The sequence below is a fragment of the Dromaius novaehollandiae genome, chromosome 7, assembly GCF_036370855.1.
Source record: "Dromaius novaehollandiae isolate bDroNov1 chromosome 7, bDroNov1.hap1, whole genome shotgun sequence".
Classification (NCBI taxonomy): Eukaryota; Metazoa; Chordata; class Aves; order Casuariiformes; family Dromaiidae; genus Dromaius; species Dromaius novaehollandiae.
This window is the reverse complement of record NC_088104.1, coordinates 27,194,084-27,218,580: the sequence shown is the minus strand read 5'-3', so window position 1 is coordinate 27,218,580 and position 24,497 is coordinate 27,194,084. Positions and strand designations below refer to the sequence as shown.

The window sequence follows — 24,497 nt, the reverse complement described above, 5'->3', positions numbered from 1 at the left end:
TCTTAATTTATATATTTAGTGACTTCTATGGCTTCAGTAAGAAGCATGAGTATGGCACTCATACTACCTTTTTTTTTTTCCTAGCTCGTCACATTGAATTTAGGAAACATATTAAAGATATTAAAGTTGTGGAGAAGAAGAGGGCTATTTTTGAATGTGAGATTTCAGAGCCTGACGTTCAGGTCCAGTGGATGAAGGATGGACAAGAACTTCAGATTGGTGACAGGTAAGTGATTGCTTCTATGCCAGATTAGCTTTTTTTATATATTTACCCCCAGGAAATAACTTGCTCGCTTTTCTTTCTGATGTCCTTAGGATGAAAATTCAGCGGGAGAAATATGTCCATCGTCTCATCATTCCTTCCACAAGAATGTCTGATGCTGGTCAGTACACTGTAGTAGCAGGTGGAAACACATCCAGTGCCAATTTGATAGTGGAAGGTCGCGACATTCGTATCAGAAGCGCCCGCAAAGATGTTCAGGTACAGCATATACAGAGGAATAAATATTTCATAATTTTATCATTTTCACTCAAAGAATAGTTCAAAGGAAGTGCAAGAGTCCTAGAACAAAAAACTGTAATCATAAGGTCAGGGTCTCCTTCTAGGAGAGTTTACTGGAATGGAGGAGCATCTGTAAAAACAGATGCTATTTGTAATATTTATTCTATTTGTTCAAAGGTCACTGAGAGACAAAGAGCTGAAATTGAATTTGAAGTCAATGAAGATGACATTGAAGCCCAGTGGTACAAGGATGGTATTGAGATCAACTTCCAGTATGAGGAAAGATACGATTATGTGGTGGAAAGGAGAGTTCATCGGATGAGCATCTTTGAAACCACTTACTCTGATGCTGGGGAGTATACTTTTGTTGCAGGACGGAATAGGAGCTCTGTTGTTCTCTATGTGAATGGTATGTGTATCCATAATCTATGTTTCGACTGCATTTATTATCCTGTGTTTTTCTCACCTCTGAATTCTAACAGTGCAAACCGAAGATAAATCCAAACGGAATCATCTCTCTGGAACATTGCCAAAATCTGTATATATGTGGATGTTTCTTGTTCATTCATTCTACTGAAATAGCCAGCTAGCTGATGGAAATGCTATAGCATTTCCCCATCCATGTATATTTAGATCAGGAAATTCTTAAGACTAAACTAATTCATACATGTGGACAAATATGCCTTGCAATAGGGATCAACCTAATAATTCTTGGAGATACTTTACCTGAAAACACTTATACCAACACAGCTACTTCTGTTAAGGCAGTTGTTCCTTGGTCATTCCACTACCATCAAGGAAAAGGGTCAATTTTTCATGAGCAAGCAGGAATGGGCAGAATAAGTTTTTTTTAAAACATCTTTTTCGCTAATATTTTTAAAGTCTTGATAGATGCCAATAATGAGATTTCTGTCTCTCTCTCTCTTTCTCACTCTGTTTTTTTTTTTTCCTCCCCCTTCTTTTTTTTCCAAATTTGCAGCTCCAGAGCCACCCCAGATTATCCAGGAGCTACAGCCAACCACTGTGGAGTCTGGTAAACCTGCCCGTTTCTGTGCTATGATATCAGGCAAACCCCAGCCCAAAATTTCCTGGTATAGAGATGATCAGCGGCTTTCTCCAGGCTTCAAGTGCAAATTTCTTCATGACGCACAAGAATATACTCTATTACTGATTGAGGCTTTCCCTGAAGATGCAGCAGTATATACCTGTGAAGCAAAAAATGACTATGGAGTTGCTACAACTTCAGCTTCACTTTCAGTGGAAAGTGAGTTTTCTGTGCTCATAACAATGGCTGTGAAATAGCACTGTCAACATTTTGCTGTGTGCGCTCTTCTTCATCGATTAACAATGATTTCTTTGTCTTATGCTTTAGTCCCAGAAGTGGTTTCTCCTGAGCTAGAAGTGCCAGTGTATCCACCAGCTGTCCTAATACCACTTCGTGATGCTGTTACATCTGAGGGACAGTCTGCTCGTTTTCAGTGCAGAGCTACAGGGACAGGTGGGTTTAATGAAATCCTGCACGTCTTTTCATCTCTCAGAATTATTCCTCTTGAACTCAGAACAAATGAAATAGTGTATGTGTTGAAATCAGTCTTTCCTTAAAGGTACAGTTATTTCATATACTCACTCAGCAAAGTGTTAGCTCAATAGCTCGCTGCCAACTAGCTGTTAAGTCATATATCAAGTCATATATCAAAGAGAGCAGCAAATCGGGAATTTATAAATAAAAATACATTGTGTCTTTGGAAACATGTATCTTTGGAAACCTTCTCAGCATTTCAAATACTAAGTGAAGTTGGAAAACTGTGTCAGTAACATGCAGAGTTTCAAAACATGGAGTATCATGTTGGGGAAAGCATTATCCTGTTAAATCAACATGAAAAATGACAACGTTTCTGATTTCACTTAGTGTCACAGCAATTAGTTAAAGAGACAGGCCAAAATAGTACCTTGACCTTTGCTCTAAAATCCTCATCATTCCTGAGTATTTTGGATTACTCTGCAAACAGTAAACTGTTTCTTGAATTGTCATTTCATTTGTTTTTCCTTTTATGATAAGGATATCTAAGTTGTCTGATCATTATCTTTTTAAGTGTAGAAGTTTACTTAAATAAGTTTACCAGTTTTAGTTAAATAGAATAACATCTTACGATTTAAATAATTCTCTCCAAGTTAAAACGAAACCAAACTACCTTTCCTCACTTCAGCAGGTGGTCTTGAGTATGAATAGTAATATAAAATTCACTTGGTAAACAGAAGATACATGATGCAGAACAAGATCCAGTTCCAATCCCAAAGAATTTACAATTATTTAAAGACAACTTCAAATTGAAAAATAATCCTGAGTTATAGCTGTGTAAAAATCTGCATTGAACAGGTAGTGTACATACACACACACACACACACACACACACACACACACACACACACACGTGTGTGTGTGTGTGTATATATATACGCACACACTTTTATATATGCAAATTATATATATACATTTCTGTCACTTAAAATCAGAGGGCTTTTTAAGCTTAAAAACAAATCTTTTTCTCACGTAGATGTAGTGCAAAAACTCAGAACATTTATATTGGAAAGATTGGTCTGCCCTCTTTTACAGCTGTGCAAAGCATGCTAGTGTAGCATTTGCTTGCTAGAACTATATTTCTGCGTATGTTGAAGCTACATTTATGCACAGAGCTTGCAGGATCTTCATTATTGGTCCCCTTTCTTGAATACTATACTCAAAAACATTAGCACGCTCCTCACTTCAGCTATGAAAACCTTTTATATTATCCTAGGTAATACACTATTGAAAATACAGTTGTTTAACTGTACAAACTATGCAACTGGTTATTGAAAACACTGCCTCTTTATTCTGATGACAGCAACAGCATGCTATTTGTGTAAAAACACTTGATTCGTGATGTACTGCAGTGCCAGGTGGAGAGGCAGCATAAAAGTCTGCTTCAGTCCCAAAATCTGCTTCTTCCCTAAATTTTAAAGAATCTAAACAAGTCAAATAACAACATTTTATTTATGAACAGGACAAAGGTCCAAAGACCTGATATTTCTAGAGAAACAAGAGGTGTAAAACTTATTATAATTGCAATAGAAGAAGACAGGGTACTGTCTTTTGCAGCAAAATAATATTCTGCTCTAATTTCTTGAAACTGTTTGGCTCAACCTCATGTTTTTATAGCCTGTTTAATTAGCAGGCAATTGTAGCAGAATCAATTTTTTAAAATAAGGCTTTCTCTCATTTTGTCTTTAGCAACATATTTTAAAACTTTTACTTTAAGAGGGGAAAGGGAAGAATGATTTTTACTCAGGACTGTAGCAGCCCCGGAATCAGTGTTCCTCTGCAAATATTGTCAATCTGGAAGTCAAAACTAAAAGCAACAAGTAGGCCATTTTCCACTGATTATACATTACAACAGAAATACAAAGCGTATTCAAACTCAAAAAAGATATTTGAGATGAAAGATTTCTATTTGAGGTATATATAAAAGTAATGTTTACTTGCTGATCTAATGTCATACCTTACACATTTTTTCTTCTTTGTGTTGCTTGAGCAGATCTGAAAGTCTCTTGGTATAGCAAAGACAGAGAGATCAAGCCATCACGTTTCTTTAGAATGACTCAGTTTGAAGACACTTACCAGCTGGAGATTGCGGAAGCTTATCCAGAAGATGAAGGGATCTATACCTTTGTGGCTAGTAATTCTGTAGGCCAAGTGACAAGCACTGCTGCCTTGAAGTTAGAAGGTACAGCGTGCAATTAAAGAAGAAATCTTGTTTAGGTTGTGGTCCCATACTAATATTAATATACACTGATACTTATATGTGAGTCATTGTCTGTCACATTGTTATCTTTTAACTCAGCTAATTGCTACCATTTACAATGTTCACAGCATATGTGTGTGTCTCGAAAATATAGGCCAGGCACAGGAAAATTTGTTTCATAATTTTTCAGTGTTCCATATACTTCACATTTTCATTCTCTCCAGTATTAGAATCTGGCATGCCGCAAACATGGTAGAAACCCCCTTTCTAATGGACATACATTAAACAGATTTGCACTGCAAAGAACTGCAAGTTCTTTGATTTGTTTGTGAGGAGAAACTAGTAATAGTTTTAGTGTATGTAAGTTATTCTGAAAGTGTTGAAAGCGTGTTGAATAAAGGTGTGAACCAGCCTTGGGTAGCCGAAAAGAAAGAGTTTATATTCATATGAGTTGTTAAAACATTAACAAAACTTTTAGAATAGAAATATTGACTGGAGAACTTGATATTTAAATTTTATATTCTCAATGTTAATTAACCATAAATATTTCCTTTGTTTTCTTTTTGCAACAGTTTTTATAAATGGTGAATTAGAATGATTCATGCTGTTAAGTTGCAAGTTAGAAAAAGATCTCGAATGAGAGAGAAAACTGACTGTAGTGTAGGGTAAGAAATTAAAAGTTGGCATGCTTCTTTTCAGGATTTAAAAAGGTTGGAGAAGTTACATCAGAGTCCCATTGGCATGTTTCTTCATCTGTTTCACTTAAGGAGGAGTCTGTTGGCCAAAGGCCCACCTTTATCCAGCCTATTTCAAGCTGCAGGGTATGCAGCGGGGAAACAGCCAGATTTCACGCTAGAATCTCTGGCATGCTCAAACCAGAAATACAGTGGTTTCATAATCAACAGCTAATGTTGCCAACAAAAGACATAGTTTTCCACTTTGATGAGTCTACAAGCACAGCTATACTGATAATAGTAGATGCTTTCTTAGAGCATGCTGGTCAATACTCTTGCAAGGCAAGAAATAGTGCTGGAGAAACAACTTGCACAGCTACACTTACAGTGACTGCAGAAGGTAAAGCCCCATTTTTACTTCAAAGGGATTCAGTTTGTTATATATCACACTTTCACTCTGTTACTAATTTCTTCTTTCCTCATTTCATACCTTTTCTTTAATAGCTAATGTTAGTAGTACTAGCTGTAACCAAGCCACTCCCATTTCTTCCATTTAAACTGCAGTATAGTTGGAGATTTACAAATTTGTATTTTGATATAGGTCAAAAAATAGAATCATTATGCTGAAGGAGTACAGACTTTTAAAACCAGAACTTAAGTGATGGTTACAGTGTTGACTGAGGTACTCTGCACTATCCTGTAGAAAAAAAAAAAGAAAACACCTCCTTAAAAAGTGCTGTAACAGGTTATCCAGTACTGGATTGGAGAACTTCAGTGAAAGAAGAGACAAACATCAACTGTGTCTCAACTGCATGACTAGATTAGGCCTCACTTGTCATTCATTTATTCTTTGTGTCAAGAGCATAGTGCATCTGGCATGCTAAGTTTTCAATTGAAGATATTTCATTTTCATCCATCCAATACCAGTATAGCATGCTATATGGTATTGCTCAGAGCATGGACCAGTAAAGTTCTTTAGATACTAATATTATTGTTATCTTTTATTACTTGATTACACAGTGCAAGCCCTAGATAGGCAAAGTTCTGGGAAAGATGTAAAAGAGTCTAACCGGCTGCAGGCAATATCAGAACTTCATGTTCCTCCTTTCACAAAGAAGGACACTAAAACTTATCAAAAAGAATTGAAATCAGTGCAACAACCATCACAGGAAGCAGGTATACATGTTTTTGAAAGCCTATCAGAAAGTTTGACCATGAAAGCTACATCGGTTGAAGAAACAGAAGCCATGCACACAATGATCCTTTCCCAGACATCTCAAAGCACCAGGATCTCTATGGCCACTGCTCAGGAAATGAAGGATGCACCTCCGAAGATTCTCCTGCAGCTCAGAGACCTAACTGTGAAATGTGGTGACACTGCTCAGTTCATATGTGCCTTAGAAAATGAATTTTTCTCCAAGTTTCTTTGGGCCCACAGAGGTGAAAGGATAGAAGTATCTGAAAAATTGAAGATATCACAAAATGGAAGTGTCCTGCTGCTCACAATTCTAAATGCCCAGATGACAGATCAAGGACTGTACAGCTGTACTGTATATAATCATCATGGAGAGGCAACAACTGCTGCAGTACTAACTGTCAAAGGTGGTTATCTGACTTTTAACATTATGACTTACCTTTTTCAACTTCATTATCACTGCCCCAGCTCACTCATATTTCCCTTATTATCAGTATTTAATTGAGAAAGCTCTAGTCATAATGCTTTGGGTTTTTCCCCTACATTTAGAGCTCTATTCGTAAGTGGTATGTGCAGCACCAGGAAGGTAGTATTGTAACTTGCTTAGAAAGTCTGTCACATTTCTTCCCAGCAAGTCACTGCTGTACAAGACTTTTTATTCCTCATATCCTTTATGATGTGCAGTGAGACATAAAGCAAAACAGGATGGTAGGAATTTTTGCATTTTGAGATGTTTCCTGAAGCTGGAGTTTAAGGAAGATGATAATGTCAGATAAACATTGTTGAACTAGGTACCTGCTCATTCCAATTTGTATGGGGCCAACTTTTTTTCATATATCAGGCAGTCAATATAGGTCAGCACACCTGAAAGGATTAATAGGTGCAAGTTTTGTCTCTTTCCAAGAATGTATTACTGAGTTGTCTTCTACCCTTCACTTCCTCTGAAGTGCAGGTATTTATTTTTGTTAAGAATCCTTCCCCTTCTTCCTGACATCAAAGTATTAAAACATTGGTAGCGTTACCACTTGTAGAAATGATTTTGGACTATAGGTCATGATATTTTTTGGTAGTGAAAACCCAAAAGTGCCTTGTCGCCACAGTTTTGCTGAGCCCAAAGGAATCAAGTGCAGAAGAATAAGATGAATAATGATGAAACTATTGACCTTGTGTCATTGATTTGGCTCTTTCATATTGAAGTTTCTTTCTTTGCTGCTAAGTTTTGGGTTGTGCTGCCTTTGCATAATTTTCTGCTGCTATCTTCTATGTTCAGAGGAAGAGGATTCAATTAAAACCAAAGATGTGTTTATATTACCTCTTATGGACCAAGTCTTGGTTCCTTGGGCTTAACTGGGAACTAAACTTAGGCCACCATGAATAGAGCTCTTAAATGTGTAAGCATTCAGGTATTTAATAGCCTTATTTTAACACTAATATGCTGGAAATTCTTTTCAGTACTAATGGCCTTTTTTCCCTAAATATAAGGATATTTTTTATTCCTGCAAAACATTTGATCTAATCCTTTTCCTAACTTTATTCTTACCTAGCTAAAGAAGCACAAGCCAAAGCAGTAACAAAAATTACCCTTGAATCAGATACTAAAAGCTTTAAAGCAGCCAAAGAGTGTCAGTTTAAGACATCTGAAGTTAAGCAAGAATCTTGCAAGAAAACCTCCAGCTTGTTCATATCTACATCCCAAAGGCCACATGAAACTGAGAAACAAAGGAACAGAGTCTACTATCCTGATGTTGTGCCCTGTGAAGATATCACAGAAACTGATGCCAAAGCACCAGAGTTTCTTGAAACTCCACCTTCTGAAACCACAGTAAAGGAAGGAGATGATGTGTTACTCTTTTGTATAATGAAGGGCGTGCCTACACCTTGTGTGATCTGGCTGTGCAATCAGCTGATAGTTGAGGAGTCTACATTGTGTTCCTTAAAACACGAAGGGCCACTGTGCAGTTTAAGATTATTAAAAGTTGGTCAGAAGCACAGGGGTATATACACGTGCAGAATAGTTAATTCTGCAGGACAAGCCGAGTGCAGCACCCATCTGAGAGTGACAGGTTGGCAACTGCATGTTCCTTCCAAGTATCAGTTCCTCTTGCATAGCATCATTGCATTCAAGTACATTCATTCCCTGGGAGATAATAAAGAACGAGAAGCATCTTATCAGTCTGTGGATTGCTGAATGTTTTCCTCAAGCATTTAAGGCATGATTAAGGCATGTTACATTAGAAATCCCCCCTACCCTGCAAAAAGGAAAGCAAAACTTGTGGAAAAGTGCACATTGCGAACAAGTTTGAAAGCATTCAGTTACTTTGTTCTCAAAATTTATGAAGTGTTTGAGTTGTTTGGCATGCTTTTATGTGTATGTATGTGTGAATTTCTGTATCATTGCAACAGAGACTAAATGTTCTTACTTCATAATGAGTTGATTGGCATATTTAGCAATTAAGCTCAAAATCTTTGTCTTTTTATTCTAGCTCCTGAAAAAATTATTCATGAGAAGGTAGAGGAAGAGATTGAACTGGAAGTGAAAGGTACAGTCACTGATAATGTTACACTGAAAGAGATAATTAGTACCAGTAATTAGTAACGTTGTGAAGGGCTTTTATTTGCTTACATATAGTGTCTGGTGGGGAAAGTATAAAACACTTTAAAACATATTGGAATATGCTGCATGTTTGTTTTGATATGCAAAGGATTACCTGCATTATAAGGTTATTTAAGTTTTAAAATATGTTTAAAACTTTAAATTTATAATTTTGCAGCTATATTCTTAACTTCTACTTCATGCTTTGCAGCTGTTCACAAAGCTTTTATTTCTTCAATTTCCTTTTGAATGCATGGAATAGTTTACTTCAGAAGGAAGTTATAAAAATCTTATGATTTTTAAATAAGTTAGCAACCTAACATTAATCAATTCAGTGGACACAACTGGATGGATAGGGTATATTAGAAAGCATTTGTTGTTTAGGAAATGTGAAAGCTTACACATTCTCATTGATTCCTTGCACTTTGTTTATATACATTAATTCATGTTCATACATCTCTTACCCTGGCTTGCAGATAGCATATATGGTCCATGTTGCTTGCTTTTTCTCCTGTGCATAACACTGTGAAGTTAGTGGCTGTATTAGTTCGAATAAACGCCTTCTCATTTCATGTTAGCTAATTACTTATGTTTTTTGTATATCTTTCAAAATATTTTTTCTCGATTGTTTGAACATTTAATCCACAACCAGAAGGGTCAGAAAGGGCGTTTATTCTACTGTCTGCAAGTCAGGTAAGATTTTCTTCTTTGCCACCCAAAGACACACACAGCTTTTCCGGTCAGCAAAACATACACGCAGAGGAACGTGTTATTTTGAAATTCATTTTTGCTTGTTCAAGAAGAAATTTCCACAGTCTGAAGAAAGAACAGACAACGAACGATTTTCGTGTCAATCTTTAAAACAGAGCAAGGCTTTGCGTTTATTCGAACAAATATGGTGAGTGAATTACTTTTTTTTCATGGGTGTGTGATGAAATCTGTTGCATGCCCATTATTTAATTTGATATATTGCTATTTCATTTTTTTTCAATCACATGGTAGACCAAGCGGGGCATAGTGTAACTCAGTGTCCTTCTTTTGCAGAGCAGCACCATGAGGTGAACCCCGAGGGATCCGGGGAAGCAGCAGTGCTGGCTTGCTCCCAGAACCGCAAACCGACCTTCACGCAGGGCCTCAAGTGTAGGTCTGTCTTGGAGGGGGACCCTGCGCTCTTCCAGTGCAAGCTGGTGGCATGCCCACCACCCCACATGGCCTGGTTTCACAACAACCGGCCGGTCCACCAGGACTGGCGCAAGGTGATCCGCACCGAGAGTGAGGCGCACATGCATCGCACCAGCCTGGAGGTGCGGGATGTGCGAGAACGTGATGCTGGCAGCTATAGGGTATTTGCAATTAATAGCGAGGGCTCGGCTGAGTCCACCGCCTCGCTGCTGGTGGTACACAGTGGGGAGCAGCCGGGCTTGGGCATGGCGGGGAAAGCAGAGTGGATGCGGGGGAGCTGGGAGTGTCTGCTGCAGCAGCGGCAGGAGGACCGGCTGCGAGTGGTGCTCCGCTGCACTGGCTCACCCTTTGACAAGAGGCAGGCGGCTGAGCAGCTACTGCGGGACCTCTCCCCAGCCCGGGGCATGGTGCGGACCATCCGCTTCCGGAGGTTACCACCAGTGGGGCCTCCCCGCCTGGGGCTGACGTGCAGCAGGGAGCACAGTGGCATGGTGGTGGATGGTGAGGAGCTGCTAGACGAGGAGATCCGCGGGAAGCTGCGGCGGCTGCGGGAGGCAAAGAGAGCAGCACTGGAAAAGAAGAGGGACTCCCTTACCTGCCTGCCTGTGGGGGGCCCTCCTGGGGAACCTAGCCCACCTGAGGTGCCTGGCACAGCAGATAGCTTGGAGCCCCTCGAGGTGCAGGCAGTGGTGGGGCTCAGTGGGCCTGAGGCAGCGGAGGACAGGCAGAAAGGACCAGGTGGGCTCTTGGAACCCTGCCCACCCCTCTTTGTCCAAGAAGTTGAGCCCCAGGAGGGCGTTGAGGGGCAGAGCTGTGCCTTCTCCTGCCTCTTCCATGGCTGCCCACAGCCTACAGTCACTTGGTACAACAATGCTGAGCCTGTGGGGTGCATTCAGGGCACTGCTGTCCACACCACAGAGTGCCGCTCCACACTCAGCTTCCCAGCCCTGCTCCCACAGCATGGTGGCACTGTGACCTGCGTGATCTTCAACCCCCTGGGAACAGCCAGCACCTCAGCCGCACTACACATAAGGCGGCGGACAGTGCCCCATGAGACCGTGAAAGAGGAGGAGCAAGAAGAGGAGAAGCAAGAGAAGGTGGAGGAGGAGAAGGAGGAAGAGGAAGTCAGCCTGGCCTTTGCAGCAGAGCAGGAGCTGCTGAGTGCTGCTCCAGACTCAGATCTGCTGTCACTGCCTGTGGAAATCAAAATCACTGCCCCCACCCCAACGCCAGAGCAAGACACCGAGATGAGGGAGACCATGCAGCCCCCTCCAGACCAGGCTGTCCCTGCCATAAAACACAAGTTCAAGTTTTCCTTTGATGTGGGAAATCAGCCACCTCAAATAGTGGCAGAAGCTCCAACATACATCTGTTGCCATGAAGGAGAGGCAGTGGTGCTGGAGTGTGCTGTGTCCGGGAAGCCGCCACCATCTGTGGTCTGGTCTCTAAACGGCCAGAACTTGTCTGCCAGCAAGAGACTTAGGTTTGAGGAAGGCAAGGATGGCACTCACCGCTTACATATCCGAGCGGTCTCTGTCCTGGATGCTGGGCTGTATTGTTGCACGGCCGAGAATGTGGCGGGAAAAGCACAGACTGCCTCCGAGCTATCAGTGCAGGCCAGTGCACCCAGGTTGTATAGCAAGGATGGAAGCGCTGAGGGAGTGCCCACCATGGAGCATGCCATGCACCCCCAACGCCTCAGCACAGTTGGTCAGGAGGAAGAGGATCAGATCACATGCTCCAAAGAGCAGGAAGCCCACCTTCCCTGGTCCTTGCAGCTGTCTGTACCTCCTGCTGAGCACTCAGAAGAGGAACGCCAAGACATCAAGGGTAGTGAGATGGAGGAAAAAATGGTGCTGGATACCACAGAGGTTTGTGCAAGGCAGGAGATGGGTTATGCAGAGGAGAGTGTGGGGGATGCAGATGGTATTTCTGAGATAAGGCAGCACAGGGAAAAAGCAGTTCCTGAGGAACACAGCTTTGGAACTGGTGCCACCAACCTGCACCACATCATGTCTGGGGAAGAGCATGAACTGGTGGCCAAGGACTCAGGCCACTTTTCAGAGGAGCTGGAGGCTGAAGGAGACAAGCTGGGACCACCTACAGACACTCTGCCCTGGGACATGTTGGAGTCACCATTTGTGGAAGTAAAAGGTCAAACACAGGTCTCTGAGCAGACTACTCTGGAACAGGACCACAAGGATCTGCAGTTTTTCATTCCTATATCTCCAGCGGTGCAAGAAGGGAGCAATGCCTCTGCCTGGGAGACTACGCCTTCTGATGCACCTCCTGTAGCACTGCCAAGTGTGCCCCACCTGAAGGTCATCACAAGCGCACACACAAAGGAGGAGTTTGGCTTTTATGACTTCCGTGCAGAAGGGCAGCAGGAAGAACAGGCCAAGGAGCAAGAGAGATCAGTAGCTATTGAACAGGACATTGAGGTTGATGATTCTCTCTGTAAGGAAGAAATGCCAGATGTTGGGGATGCTGGATCAGTAGCCGTTGAACAGGACATTGAGGTTGATGATTCTCTCCGTAAGGAAGAAATGCCAGATGCTGGGGATGCTGGATCAGTAGCCATTGAACAGGACATTGAGGTTGATGATTCTCTCCGTAAGGAAGAAATGCCAGATGTTGGGGATGCTGGATCAGTAGCCGTTGAACAGGACATTGAGGTTGATGATTCTGTCCGTAAGGAAGAAATGCCAGATGTTGAGGATGCTGGATCAGTAGCCATTGAACAGGACATTGAGGTTGATGATTCTCTCCGTAAGGAAGAAATGCCAGATGCTGGGGATGCTGGATCAGTAGCCATTGAACAGGACATTGAGGTTGATGATTCTGTCCGTAAGGAAGAAATGCCAGATGTTGGGGATGCTGGATCAGTAGCCGTTGAACAGGACATTGAGGTTGATGATTCTCTCTGTAAGGAAGAAATGCCAGATGTTGGGGATGCTGGATCAGTAGCCATTGAACAGGACATTGAGGTTGATGATTCTGTCCGTAAGGAAGAAATGCCAGATGCTGGGGATGCTGGATCAGTAGCCATTGAACAGGACATTGAGGTTGATGATTCTCTCCATAAGGAAGAAATGCCAGATGTTGGGGATGCTGGACACTGGGAAATATGCAATGATGAACAAGAGCTGCAAGAAACAGAGCCCAGTATAGGCAAACCTCCATTGGATCTAACCCTTCCTCTTCCTGGCATAGAAAATGCAGGTGAGGAGTTTCCTGAGGAAGTTCAGGTTCACCCAGAAAAGATGCATTTCAAAGAACAGCTGCTGCCATTTGAGACTGACGTGGCCAATATCATATTTGATCTGAAGGAATTTGTGGAGCCTTTCCCAGCTGAAGAGAATGTGGGCACAGCACCAGCACAAACCCCCACAGTTCTGGAGAACATGGAGGAGAGAATGACTGCGCTCATTTCTCCTGTGCACGAACATGACATCCTTGTGGAAGAAATGTCCCTGAGTGAGGAGCTGCGTCAGAGCTACAGGATGCAGCTGGAGGGGGCCAGTGCCCAGGAGGAGGCGCAGCCAACAGAAATCGGAAGGGTTGATTCACAAATCCCTAATGGTGACCTCACCAGCATCATGCTATCTGCTGAAAAGAGGCCGTCTGCAGTAGGAATTTATGAGCCAGAGGCGAATGTCTGCAAGGAGGAATCACTTGAGGGACAAATTCATAGTTTTCTGGCAGAGTCCACAGCAGATATCCAAAGGCTAGTGCAAGAAACACATGTGTGGGAGGGTGGAGAGGGGCTGGAGCTCGCAGACTCTCAGAGTGACAGCTTTATCATCGACTTGAAAAAAGCTGCATGTGAAGAAAAACTCCAGGCTGGGCAGCAAGCAGAGGAGAAGGAAGGTCCTGAAACAGAAAAGTTCTTTGAGAAAGGAACGAGCAGCTCCACCTTTGAGAAGGATACCACAGGTTACCCTGAGGGGATGCTCAGGAACACCCAGCAGGAACCAAACAAAGCCAAAGGCTTTTCGTTCGGGCAACTCCTACTTGGTTTAATAATTGATGATCCTGTGGCACAGAAGGAGGAAAGGAAGGAGTCTGGGGGCAAGAAGACGACTCCCACTGAGGAAGCTGCTGAGAGCAGTCTGGATGATGAAGGACCATGGGAAGAAGTTTCTGCAGGTCCAGAGCCCAGCACTGTTCAAGCCTCAGAGCCAGAGCCTAACTTCTCCTTGGCCAAATATTTAAGGTCAACAGGGCTGCAGGAAAGTCCAGGTGTCAAAGAGGCAGCTCAGAAGGGGCAGCGAGATATCACTTCCATGGAAGTGGAGGAGGTTACCTTCAGCATGGTTTATGACTATTACAACAATCAGCAGGATTTGGCTCGGCCCTTCTCTCCTGAGTCAGAAATGTCTATAGAGCTGGAGAGTGGAGATGGATCACCTGATTCAGACCACTTCTACACACCTCCCTCTTCAGTGGAGGTCTTTGAGACTGCTTCATCGGCATCCTACCACACACCACTCAGCACACCCGAGCGCTACTCCACGCCATCTGAGGGCTCAGGGTACAGCACGCCACCCGAGCGCTACTCCACACCATCTGAGGGCTCAGGGTACAGCACGCCACCCGAGCGCTACTCCACGCCATCTGAGGGCTCAGGGTACAGCACGCCACCCGAGCGCTACTCCACGCCATCTGAGGGCTCAGGGTACAGCACGCCACCTGAGCACTACTCTGTACCCTTTGAGGGTTCAGGGTGCAAAATACCACCAGACCACTACTCCACACCCGCTGAGGGGACCCAGTGCCCCTCAGGGGACAGCACGCCACCTGAGCGTTACAGGACACCAACTGGGGAGTATGTGGATGCCCTGGCCACACTCCCTCACTGTGAGGGGAGACGGCAGCCTCCAGACCAGCCACAGGCCGAGGTGTTTAGGACCCCCTGTGAAGCCCGGGAGCCATCAGAAAATGAAATGCCACCTGCATTCCTCAAGACATTGAGCAGAAGGAGGCTGTACAAAGGCAGCACGCTGAACTTTGTGGCTGAAGTGGTGGGTGTGCCCAAGCCGGAAGTGAAGTGGTATCACAATAAATCTCTGCTGGAGCTGGATGAGAGAGTACGGATAGAGAAGGATGGAGACAGGTGCGTGCTGGAGGTCACTAACATCCAGAAAGCTGATGGAGGGGACTATCTCTGCCATGCGGTGAACATCGTTGGGGAAGCCAGAAGCATTGCCCAAGTGGAAGTTTTGTCGGAAGATGGGCGGTCATTGGCACTGCCACCCCCTGTCACCCACCAGCATGTTATACACTTTGACCTGGAGCAAAGCACTTCCTCACGGTCACCCTCACCACAGGAAATCTTATTGGAAGTGGAACTTGATGAAAATGAGGTGAAGGAGTTTGAGAAGCAGGTCAAAATTGTAACCAGCCCCGAGTTCAGCCTAGATAAGAAGAGCATGGTAGTTTCCCTGGATGTCCTTCCACTTGCCCTGTTGGAGCAAGCTGTGGGCTTGGCCACAGAGGAGAGTGAGGATGTGAAAATTGACTTCCAAGTGACTGAAATGCCACCCCGTTTTGCTGTGCCCATTACAGATGTGGAGGCCACAGAAGGCTCAGAGGTGGTGTTTGAGTGTGTGGTGACAGGTACCCCTGTCCCAGTAGTGCAGTGGTTCAGAGGTGACATCTGTGTGATCCCTGAGGTGGGGAAGTATATTGTGAGCCATAGGGAGGGCCTTCATAGTCTGAAGGTCCAAAACGTAGGTCCGTCTGATGGTGGCAGGTATCAGTGTCGGGCAATCAATAGGCTGGGAGAAGCAATGTGCAAAGGGTCCCTCGTAGTCACAGCTCCACAGGGAGCAAGCACTAAGGCGAGCAGTGAGACAGCCACAGACAGTGCTCCAGGCAGGCCCGAGCAGTGTGACTTGCTTTTAAGAAACACTGCGACCCCAGGCGACCAGGCAGAAATAGAGCTGGAGTTTGAGTTCGAGCCACCCACTCATGACTTGCAGAGTGCAGTACAGCTGGTGGCAGTGACTGAACAAGAACAGGAAGTGGAAGGGGAGCAGTGTGTCAGTACTGATTCTGATGTGCTTGCAGAGGCGTCCCAGGAGCAACGGGTTGAGTTTAGGGCAGAGGACTTGGAGAGCTGTTGCTTGGAGTTGCAGATTGCAGAAGCTCCACCCAGATTTCTCAGGCTCATTTCTGACTACGGTACATTTGTAGGTGCCTCAGTGTGTTTCCAGTGCCTTGTGACTGGTTCCCCCCATCCAAGTGTCAGCTGGCACAAGGATGGGGTGTTGTTGGAAGGGGACAGGTACTGTGTGCAGGAAGAGCAGGGAGGTTGTCATAGCCTTACTATTGAAAACTTGACCCAAAGTGACAGTGGGGAATACAAATGTATAGCTACTAACAGGGCAGGAACTGCTGAAACTTCTGCTGTGTTAACATTATACTAGATTTCCACACCTGATTTCGGAGTCTCTTTCGAAACACACTCAACGTTTGTGTTGTTCACTGTGGGTAAAAATGTAGCACTTGTTTTAGGGGCATTGTTTATCATCTCTTTAGGGGTGAAATTCACTCCATGTGGGCATATTTCTATCTCACTTAAATTCCCCAAGGAAGGCAAGTTTAAGTGAGATTTGAGCTGTGCATAGGTCTTGTGCACACTTTCTACACCAAGGTATATTTCAGGCTCCTCCCGAACTCCTTACTCATTCTTGTAAAAATATTTTAATTGACACTCATTTATGTAGGACTCATTCATTTCATATATTGTACATATTCCTGTGTTTCTGTAACAGTGCAATTACTGTAGGTTTTAGGTAGTCTAGAAGTCACCTGGAAATGTAGAAACCACCTTTTTCTTGTAACTTAAAGGTGTGGAATACTAATTTACACTTGCTATTTAGTTTGCATATTGTTCCATGAAAGAACTCCTAAAATTGGTATTCCCGCTTCACACAATGTTGTGTCAGAAAATGTGAGTATCTCTGATTCAAATCCTGTAAACATTTACAGTTTCTATGATTGCAAAGCTCTTAAATCGATGGGCCTTGTTCTGCTAACTCATGGAATCCAACGACTTTTTTTAAGTCAATGGAATAATGTTGTTGCAAAGAAAAGCAATGCAATGGGATGAGAATAAAAGTTTTGCTTCAGTAGAGACTGGACAGGATTTTTTTCTCTATTACCAAGTAATAAACATGCAAACATATTTTGTACTGTATCTTTAAAAGTTAAAAGGAAAGGAGAGGGAGCATAACAAATCAATGATGTAACTGTAAATTCATTAAAATGATCTTGGTTCTCCCTGTATTCCAGTGTCGTTCATAAAAATTGCATAGTAGTAAGCAAGCAAGAGATTTTTATGCAGTATTCTTGTTCAACACAAGAACTAAATCTCTAGAGATTTCTTTTTTCTTTTTTTTTATTAGTAACAGTTAAGTGTTCTATGTGTCAAAATGACCAGAAATAGAATACATTCAAATATTATCTGTGGCATTTTCTCAGCAGAAAAGATTTTTACATTAATCTTCTCAATGGGAGTATATATTTTTGTATTTAAACCAATACAAATATTTAGGAGGAAGAATCACCAGTAGTTAAAACAACTAAATCAGAATTAAATTAATCCAGGTTACATGGACATTTATAATTTGGTTAAACAAATATTTTAAAAATATAAAAGTTATTAATTAATTTGTAGGAGATGTTAAATGACTCTCTAATGCTAGCTTTCCAGTAACCTATATATCAAGGTGGAATGCTAAATTCAATGGCCCTAAACTGTTGCTTTACACAAAAATTGTATTTACTCTGATTACCTGTTACATGAGGTTCAGGTTATTTACAAATTGCTGTCAGTTGCCTTTCAAACTGCTTTACGGAGCATGGCAATTTTAAATAGAAGAGAACTATTCCTGTAGTATATCCAGTTATCTTAATGCATGTTCTTATTTCTGAGTTTGATGTGTCCTCACGTGGAGGTTAGTGTGCCTCAAAGACTCAATTATCTTTCAAGACTATCCCATTGCTTATTTGGGATAGCCAGTTTTGATCAAAAAGCTCGCTTTGTCCCACTGTGCTGCCCAGCTTACCCTTAAACTGAGAAGTGGCAAGTTCTAATACCCAGCACATGGGAAAATGGCCTGAATGGTTAAACTATTACCAGTGTGTCACTTTAGTTTCTTCCCATTCATGACCCCATAGTAAACACTAAATACTATCAATTTTTATGTGGTTAATAGGCAGAGATAATTGCAATTTCTCATAGATAATGGTGGTAGGAAAGAGAAGTGAGAGTGTCTGACCTAACATTGTCCTGGGTAAGAGTTGTTTCATATTGTGTCCTTATCCATTCCTTGTGCAGATGTGTAGCACTAACTGGGCAGCAGAGGTCCCCAGGGAAGCTGACATGAATTGTTTTGTTATACATCAGCTGTGACATGAAGGGTCTTTTTGGTTCAAAGCTGATGAGGTCAGAGGGCCTTTGGTCAGGTCCTAAGCAATTATAGCATGTTTAATTTCCATGTACACCAACAGACATTTTTAGTAGAAACAGGCCTACTCCAAAACCTTAGATCCAAACCAACCCAAATTCATGTTCACATCTTGAAATATATGGCCAGGCATCCGTATCTCTGTTTTAAATTTTTGTGGTTTACGTACATTTAAAAGTCTTGTTTTAAATGTCAGTTTCATACATTGGCCAGGAGCACAGCAATCGGTGTATGAAGAGCCAAAGTCTGATTTAAGCTACACTGACATAAAGCTGGAATAATTCTGCTTTTGAATTAACTTACTCTGGGGAAATTAGTATATCGTAGAGCCATGTTTGACCATCTGTCTTCAAAATTTCGTGCTTTCGTAAGAATTACAAAAATCAGTATTTTGTTGTCAGGTTTAACATCTTCTTCATTTTTACAAATCAGATATCTTAAGAACAGGATGAATGATGCCATTTTGTCATCAATGTATATTGAATGTTAACAAATATGATTAATTTGTGAAATAAATATGTTAACTATATATAAGGCCATCGCTTCTTGTACTTTATTCATTTCACAGGCATAACTAAAATATGAAGAAGCATCTGTACAGTTTTTCTGTCATAAATATGCAGGAACACCCAAAATGCCATATTCCATATTTTTGCCATATTCCTTTCTGTAAAGCCTTTGTAGATGTATTAGCAAAGATTCCATTCTGCAATTTTTATACTTTCTTCCCAATTCTACCCTATTCTGCTCCCTGTCTTCACATTCACTAGTACTAGTATTTCTGTGGAAGCTGCCATACTGGCTTTAGCAAGGCTGGTAGATAATAGTAAAGTGCTAGTGCAATACTTTTTCACCTAAGCTCCTCTCTGCAGGTAGTCATTGTATGCACTGTGCTATCTCATGTATAGTAAGATATTTGGGGGAAAGTTAGTAACTGAAAAGAAAGAATTGGGCATGATATTTTTTGCTCTTTCTTGTATTTGTTCTTGGAGTGCAGCAAAAATTATTATTTCAAATGTTTTGGATCTTTAAGACACTGTTGTTGAGAATATATCGAGGTTCGCCGTTAGAGTGCTTGGAGACATTTATTCAACTGTTCTTTCGTTCTTTTGCTCCTTTTAACAGCTCCCGTGTTCTCCCAGTGTCAAATACTGTGGGGCTTAGGTGAACAAACTTGGCTTAGTGAGGACAGCAGGATTTGGTTTCTAAATGTTATCTTTGCATCGTACTTTTCCTGGATGTTTTGTTCTGTTCCTGGAAATCACAGAATTCACTGATGTTTCTAGTGTCAAGGGTCTGCAGAGGACAACATGCACTTGCCTTGATATCATCTTCTCATTTTTAAACCACCATTAGAGCAAAGTGGTCCAACACCCTCAAAAAAAGTCTAAATCCACAAAGGCAAGGAAAAGAAAAACCTGAAGGTTCTGTCTTCTTTTTTCTCTGATATTGCAGGAGTTTTAATATACAACATTATTTCAGGGAGGGTTTTAAAGGTGCAAGTTAAATTAATGACATTAAAGCAAGAGTGTAAACCCACGATTTTAGTAATAATGGTGTTTTAACCACAAATGTCTGGTGACAAAAGCAGGGCAAAGCTGGTAAGGAGAGGTGACGTCTTGTATTAGACAAATAATTGAGTTGAAAGAGATGAACTAACTACATCAGACGAAAGGCTGGTGTGCCCAAAAGCTTGTCTTATTTTTCCACCCCTAATTCTGGCATTCTGTTTTTTTGTGGCGTTGTGGGTTAAACCAGGGCCTTACTGCTCTGCTGTACTTGTTTGTATTATGCATGTAAATATGTATGACATACCAGTTTAGTTATATCTGTGAAATGCAGCTATGTTGCTAGATTGTTACTTGTGCTTTAGGTTGGATACTCTAGGGGTTATGTCTGACCGAAACCATGCTGCCAGGTTGAAAGAGACTCCCATGTTGATCCAGATGGGAAGTTCTCTGGTAACTTGACAGCACGGCATGTCTCTCTGCTTAGAAGTGTGTAATTAATACAAAGGGGTCTCATGTTCATTGCTAATTGCTGTACAGTATTGAGAATGCCTCCAGATACAAAAATAGGTAAACTAACAGAGCTATGTATTGCTATTCACTGCTTATTGCTATCTGCAAGTGTTCAGTTAAATATTTTAGTAAAATTAAACAATTTTTTTTCCATACAGACATCTCTAGTACTCTTATTTTGTCTGCTGAGGAAGGAAGAAGAGATGGTTACAGCAGCGGCCTTCAATTGCCTGATAGAGATAAAACACTTGAATTTGAGCCTGAAAAAACGGTTTATTCCAGCAAAACAAAGATGAAAATGGAGGAGGGAGGCACTGTCCCTGTTTTCCTCAAACAGGTCTCGAATGTTGAAATCTGGCAGGGAGATGTAGCTAGGCTTTCTGTTACTGTTACTGGCAGCCCCCCACCCAAAATCCAGTGGTTTTTCAATGGTGTGAAGGTAACCCCCTCCATGAACTGTAAGTTAGTGTTTGCTGGCAATGACCACAGCCTCATCCTCCCATATGCTGGTGTGCAGGATGAGGGTGAGTACACGTGCGTGGCCAGCAATGTGCATGGTGAGACGGCATGCAGCGCCCACCTCTGCGTGCGGCACCAGATACCTGGGGCCCCTCGCTTTGCCAGGACACCAGACAGTGTGCAGTGTGCACCAGGCTTCACCGCTGTCTTCGAGTACACCGTGGCCGGGGAGCCATACCCCGACGTGCAGTGGTTCAAGGGGAGTGAGCGGCTTTTCTCTGATGCACGTCATTCTGTTGTTCACCATCCTGATGGCTCAGGCTCCCTGACGGTGCAGGAGTGCATGGAGGAAGATGGTGGGATCTACACATGTAGGGCACTCAGTGCCCTGGGCAAGGCAGTGTGTTCTGCTGAACTCCTGGTGCTGCCAGAGGATCATGCTGTGGGCAGGCAAAGCCCAGCTTTGCAGCATTCGGAGGTGGCAGAGGACCAAAGCACCCTCTCCTACGAGGAGGCTGTTGAGCTTCCCGCCATGGAAGGATCACTCAGCCTTGAGGCCATACAGGAGCCCCCGACTCTCCTCCAGCTCCAGACAAGCCAGGCAGAGCACGTACTGCCCAAGGAAGATGTCCTGCCTGGCCTGCCACCAGCCTGCCTGGCTGTGCAGAGTGTTGAAGAGATGCTTGCCCAAGTGGCAACAACACAAGAGAGCAGCAGACTATTGGCAGAGCTACTGGAAACCCTACCTGCTTGTCCCCAGGGTGTAGTGCCTGGAGCAGTGATCGAGGCACAACTGCCGGGCTGCCTTGGGACTGTGGCTGCGCAGATGCTCTTGCCCAAAGAGCAAGTCATTCCAGATGCAGCAGAGCAGATGGCTGCTCTAAAAACAGAGGCTTCCCAAGCCCTCCTACAGGTGCCAACCACCACTGAGAGCTGTGCCATAGATGGTGGACACACCCAGCTCATAGAGGGCTTCCAAGCAATGCAAGGCGAGCTGAAGGCTGAACCTGAATTTCCCTCCAGGTTGGCCTGCACTGTGGACCGAGTTGTTCCTCTGGAGAGCATTTCTTCCCTGGAAGCAGCAGAGGAAGATTTTGCTGCAAGAATCTATGAAGGACAGACTGTGAGACTTCCCTTGCTGATAGAAGAAAACCAGCCCCTGGAGGAGGAGCATGCCATTGATCTAGCCAGCCCATCTAAGCAGAGCCCAAGGGCAAGGAGACAACCTCATGAAACAATGCATGTCCACCAACTCCAGACAAGCCAAGTTCTTACCAAAGAGAAACAGCTCACTGCTCAAGTTCCCAAGAGCTGCACCTTAGACATAAAGTCTCAAATTAGAGATGCCCTGAAAGCTGCAGTGGTAAGTGAGCAAAACCTCTTGTTTTCAGAATGGTTGGCTGATAAAGAAAGCATTGAAGTACAGACAGTAAAAATCACCAGGGAACATAAATACACCCTGTGCACCTATGTTGTGACCACAGGTGGGCCCACTCCCACAGAAATCTCCATGTCCCTGGGAGAAGTCAACATTCAGAGAGCTGAGCAGAAAACAGAGCTGAAGGAGGCTTTCTATTCTGTTATGTATGAAGAAAAACACCTCTTGACAGACGAAAAATCCAAAGCTTTGCCAGCCCAGTCCGGTTCACTTTTCCTTGGAAAATTCTGCAATGAAGCCACACAAAGAGATCACTGTGAGCTGGAGCCCCAGCAGGCCGAGAGGACCATGGAGGCAGAAATACCCCTGGAGCAGCCTTTGCCCGCAAAAACCATCAGTGTTCTGATGGGGCAAGGTCAAATCAAGGATGTGGGGGCAGCCGCAGCCACTGCTGATGTAGATGCTGCAAGTGTTCCAGCTGAGAAACCCGCAGAACTACTGAAAAGGAAGGAGAAAAGGGAGAAAATATGCGAGGAAGAGGGCCGAGAGGGTCTGGAAAGTAGGGATGGGAAGCTAGAGGATGAGCTGGGCAGAGAGAGTTATCCCATAATATGCAGCAAGCTGGTCGACACTGTTGTGGAGGAAGGGGAGAGCGTCAGTCTGGTGTCTGTGATAACAAATGCCAGAGAGGTGAATTGGTACTTTGAGGGTAAGCTGGTGTCTTCAGGCCACAAATTCAAGTGTTTGCAAGATCAGGACACATACACACTAGTAATCAGCCAAGTGTGCAAGGAGACACATCAAGGAGAGTATGCCTGTGAGGCGCTGAATCAAGGTGGAAAAACAGCAACAGCAGCAAAACTCACAGTTGTTAAAAGAGGTTGGATTATGGAGATAAAATACTGCCTTTCTAATACACTGCCCTACTAATGAAACCGGACCCTATGTAACTGCATCTGTGGATGCAGATATGATATTACTGTCATCACAACACTAATCGGGTGGTCCCCTTTCTGGATTTATAGTCTCCTTTCACCATGTTTCAAAGTCTTTCCTCACTCAGTCTCTGGTGATGCACTTAGTTGCTTCATGCTCTTATCATACAAGCAAGGTCAGGACGGCATGTACCTCAGTGCCGACTGCTCCTGCCCATAGCCACCTATGAAGTAGATGTGTTCTTCCCACTTTTCTCACTGCACCCAGTCTTTAGAGTCATTGCACTGTTTTAGCATGATTTCTCATCCACACTACGATTTCTCACTGTTCCAGGATAAAGTGGTGTATGTCTGTATCACATCGTTTCTGCACATTGTTATTGCACCTTGCTTTTTCGCATTTTTCCAGTTTTTTGAGGATCACCACTTTGTTTCCTGATGCCATTATGTGCCACAACACTCTGTCCACCGAGGCTAGTGCTGCTTACATTACTTGCAGTATTTTTTTTCTTTTACAGTCACTTTCTGTGGATTGCTAGTAAATCACCCATCTTTTTTCAGTCAGTGACTTCACTAACTGTTACTTTCCAGAATGCCAGCAGGCAGGGCTTTGATTCACTCTGTGCTTCTGATTTCAGTTGCGCCAATCCTGAGGAGAAGGCTTGAATCCCTGGAGGTGGCAGTAAACCACGTGGCCAAGTTTACCTGTGAGGTAGAGACTGCTCCCAATGTCAGGTTCCAGTGGTACAAAGCTGGCCGAGAGATATATGATGGGGACAGATATTTCATTCGTACCTCCAACTACCTCTCTACGCTGGAGATCCCAAGGCCTCAAGTTGTTGACTGCGGAGAGTACAGCTGTAAGGCTTCCAACCAATACGGCAGTGTAAGCTCTACAGCCATTTTAACAGTAACTGGTAAGTCCTAAGCCCTTCTCCTTTTCTATAAAATGTCCTGATATGTTGTACTACCTTCATTGATTTACTTACCAGGGCTCGCTCTTAGCAGGGCTCCTGATTTTGATAATGCTGCTTTTAGGTGCTTTCTGTACTCAGAAAGGGGAATCAGGAGGGAAGTAAGAACGGCAAAAGAGAGAGTGAGAGGAACCAGATCTTCAACAGAATGAGATGATCCTTTTGTGTATACATTCTTCAAGAAGGTTTATTTTACCTTCAGACAATGAGCTCTTAAATCTGATTTCTTTAGTGTAATAATCACTATGTGATTATCCTAGCACCTTACATTTATCCTGCAGCTATACTTGCAAGACAGGTTCTGCTTACCCAAACATCTGTGTATCAT

The 24,497-nt window shown here is 43.1% G+C and overlaps 1 protein-coding gene across 1 annotated transcript in view; it reads left to right on the top strand.

The window, feature by feature from the left end:
• The window catches only part of TTN (titin), a 246,515-nt gene that overhangs the window by 29,415 nt on the left and 192,603 nt on the right, over positions 1-24,497 (top strand). Inside the window, 11 exon segments of the mRNA XM_064515504.1 lie at positions 85-226; positions 316-481; positions 680-911; positions 1,482-1,766; positions 1,875-2,000; positions 4,075-4,263; positions 4,981-5,355; positions 5,976-6,560; positions 8,634-8,690; positions 20,582-23,140; positions 23,834-24,112. Of these exon segments, the coding sequence (XP_064371574.1) occupies positions 85-226; positions 316-481; positions 680-911; positions 1,482-1,766; positions 1,875-2,000; positions 4,075-4,263; positions 4,981-5,355; positions 5,976-6,560; positions 8,634-8,690; positions 20,582-23,140; positions 23,834-24,112 (4,995 nt within the window).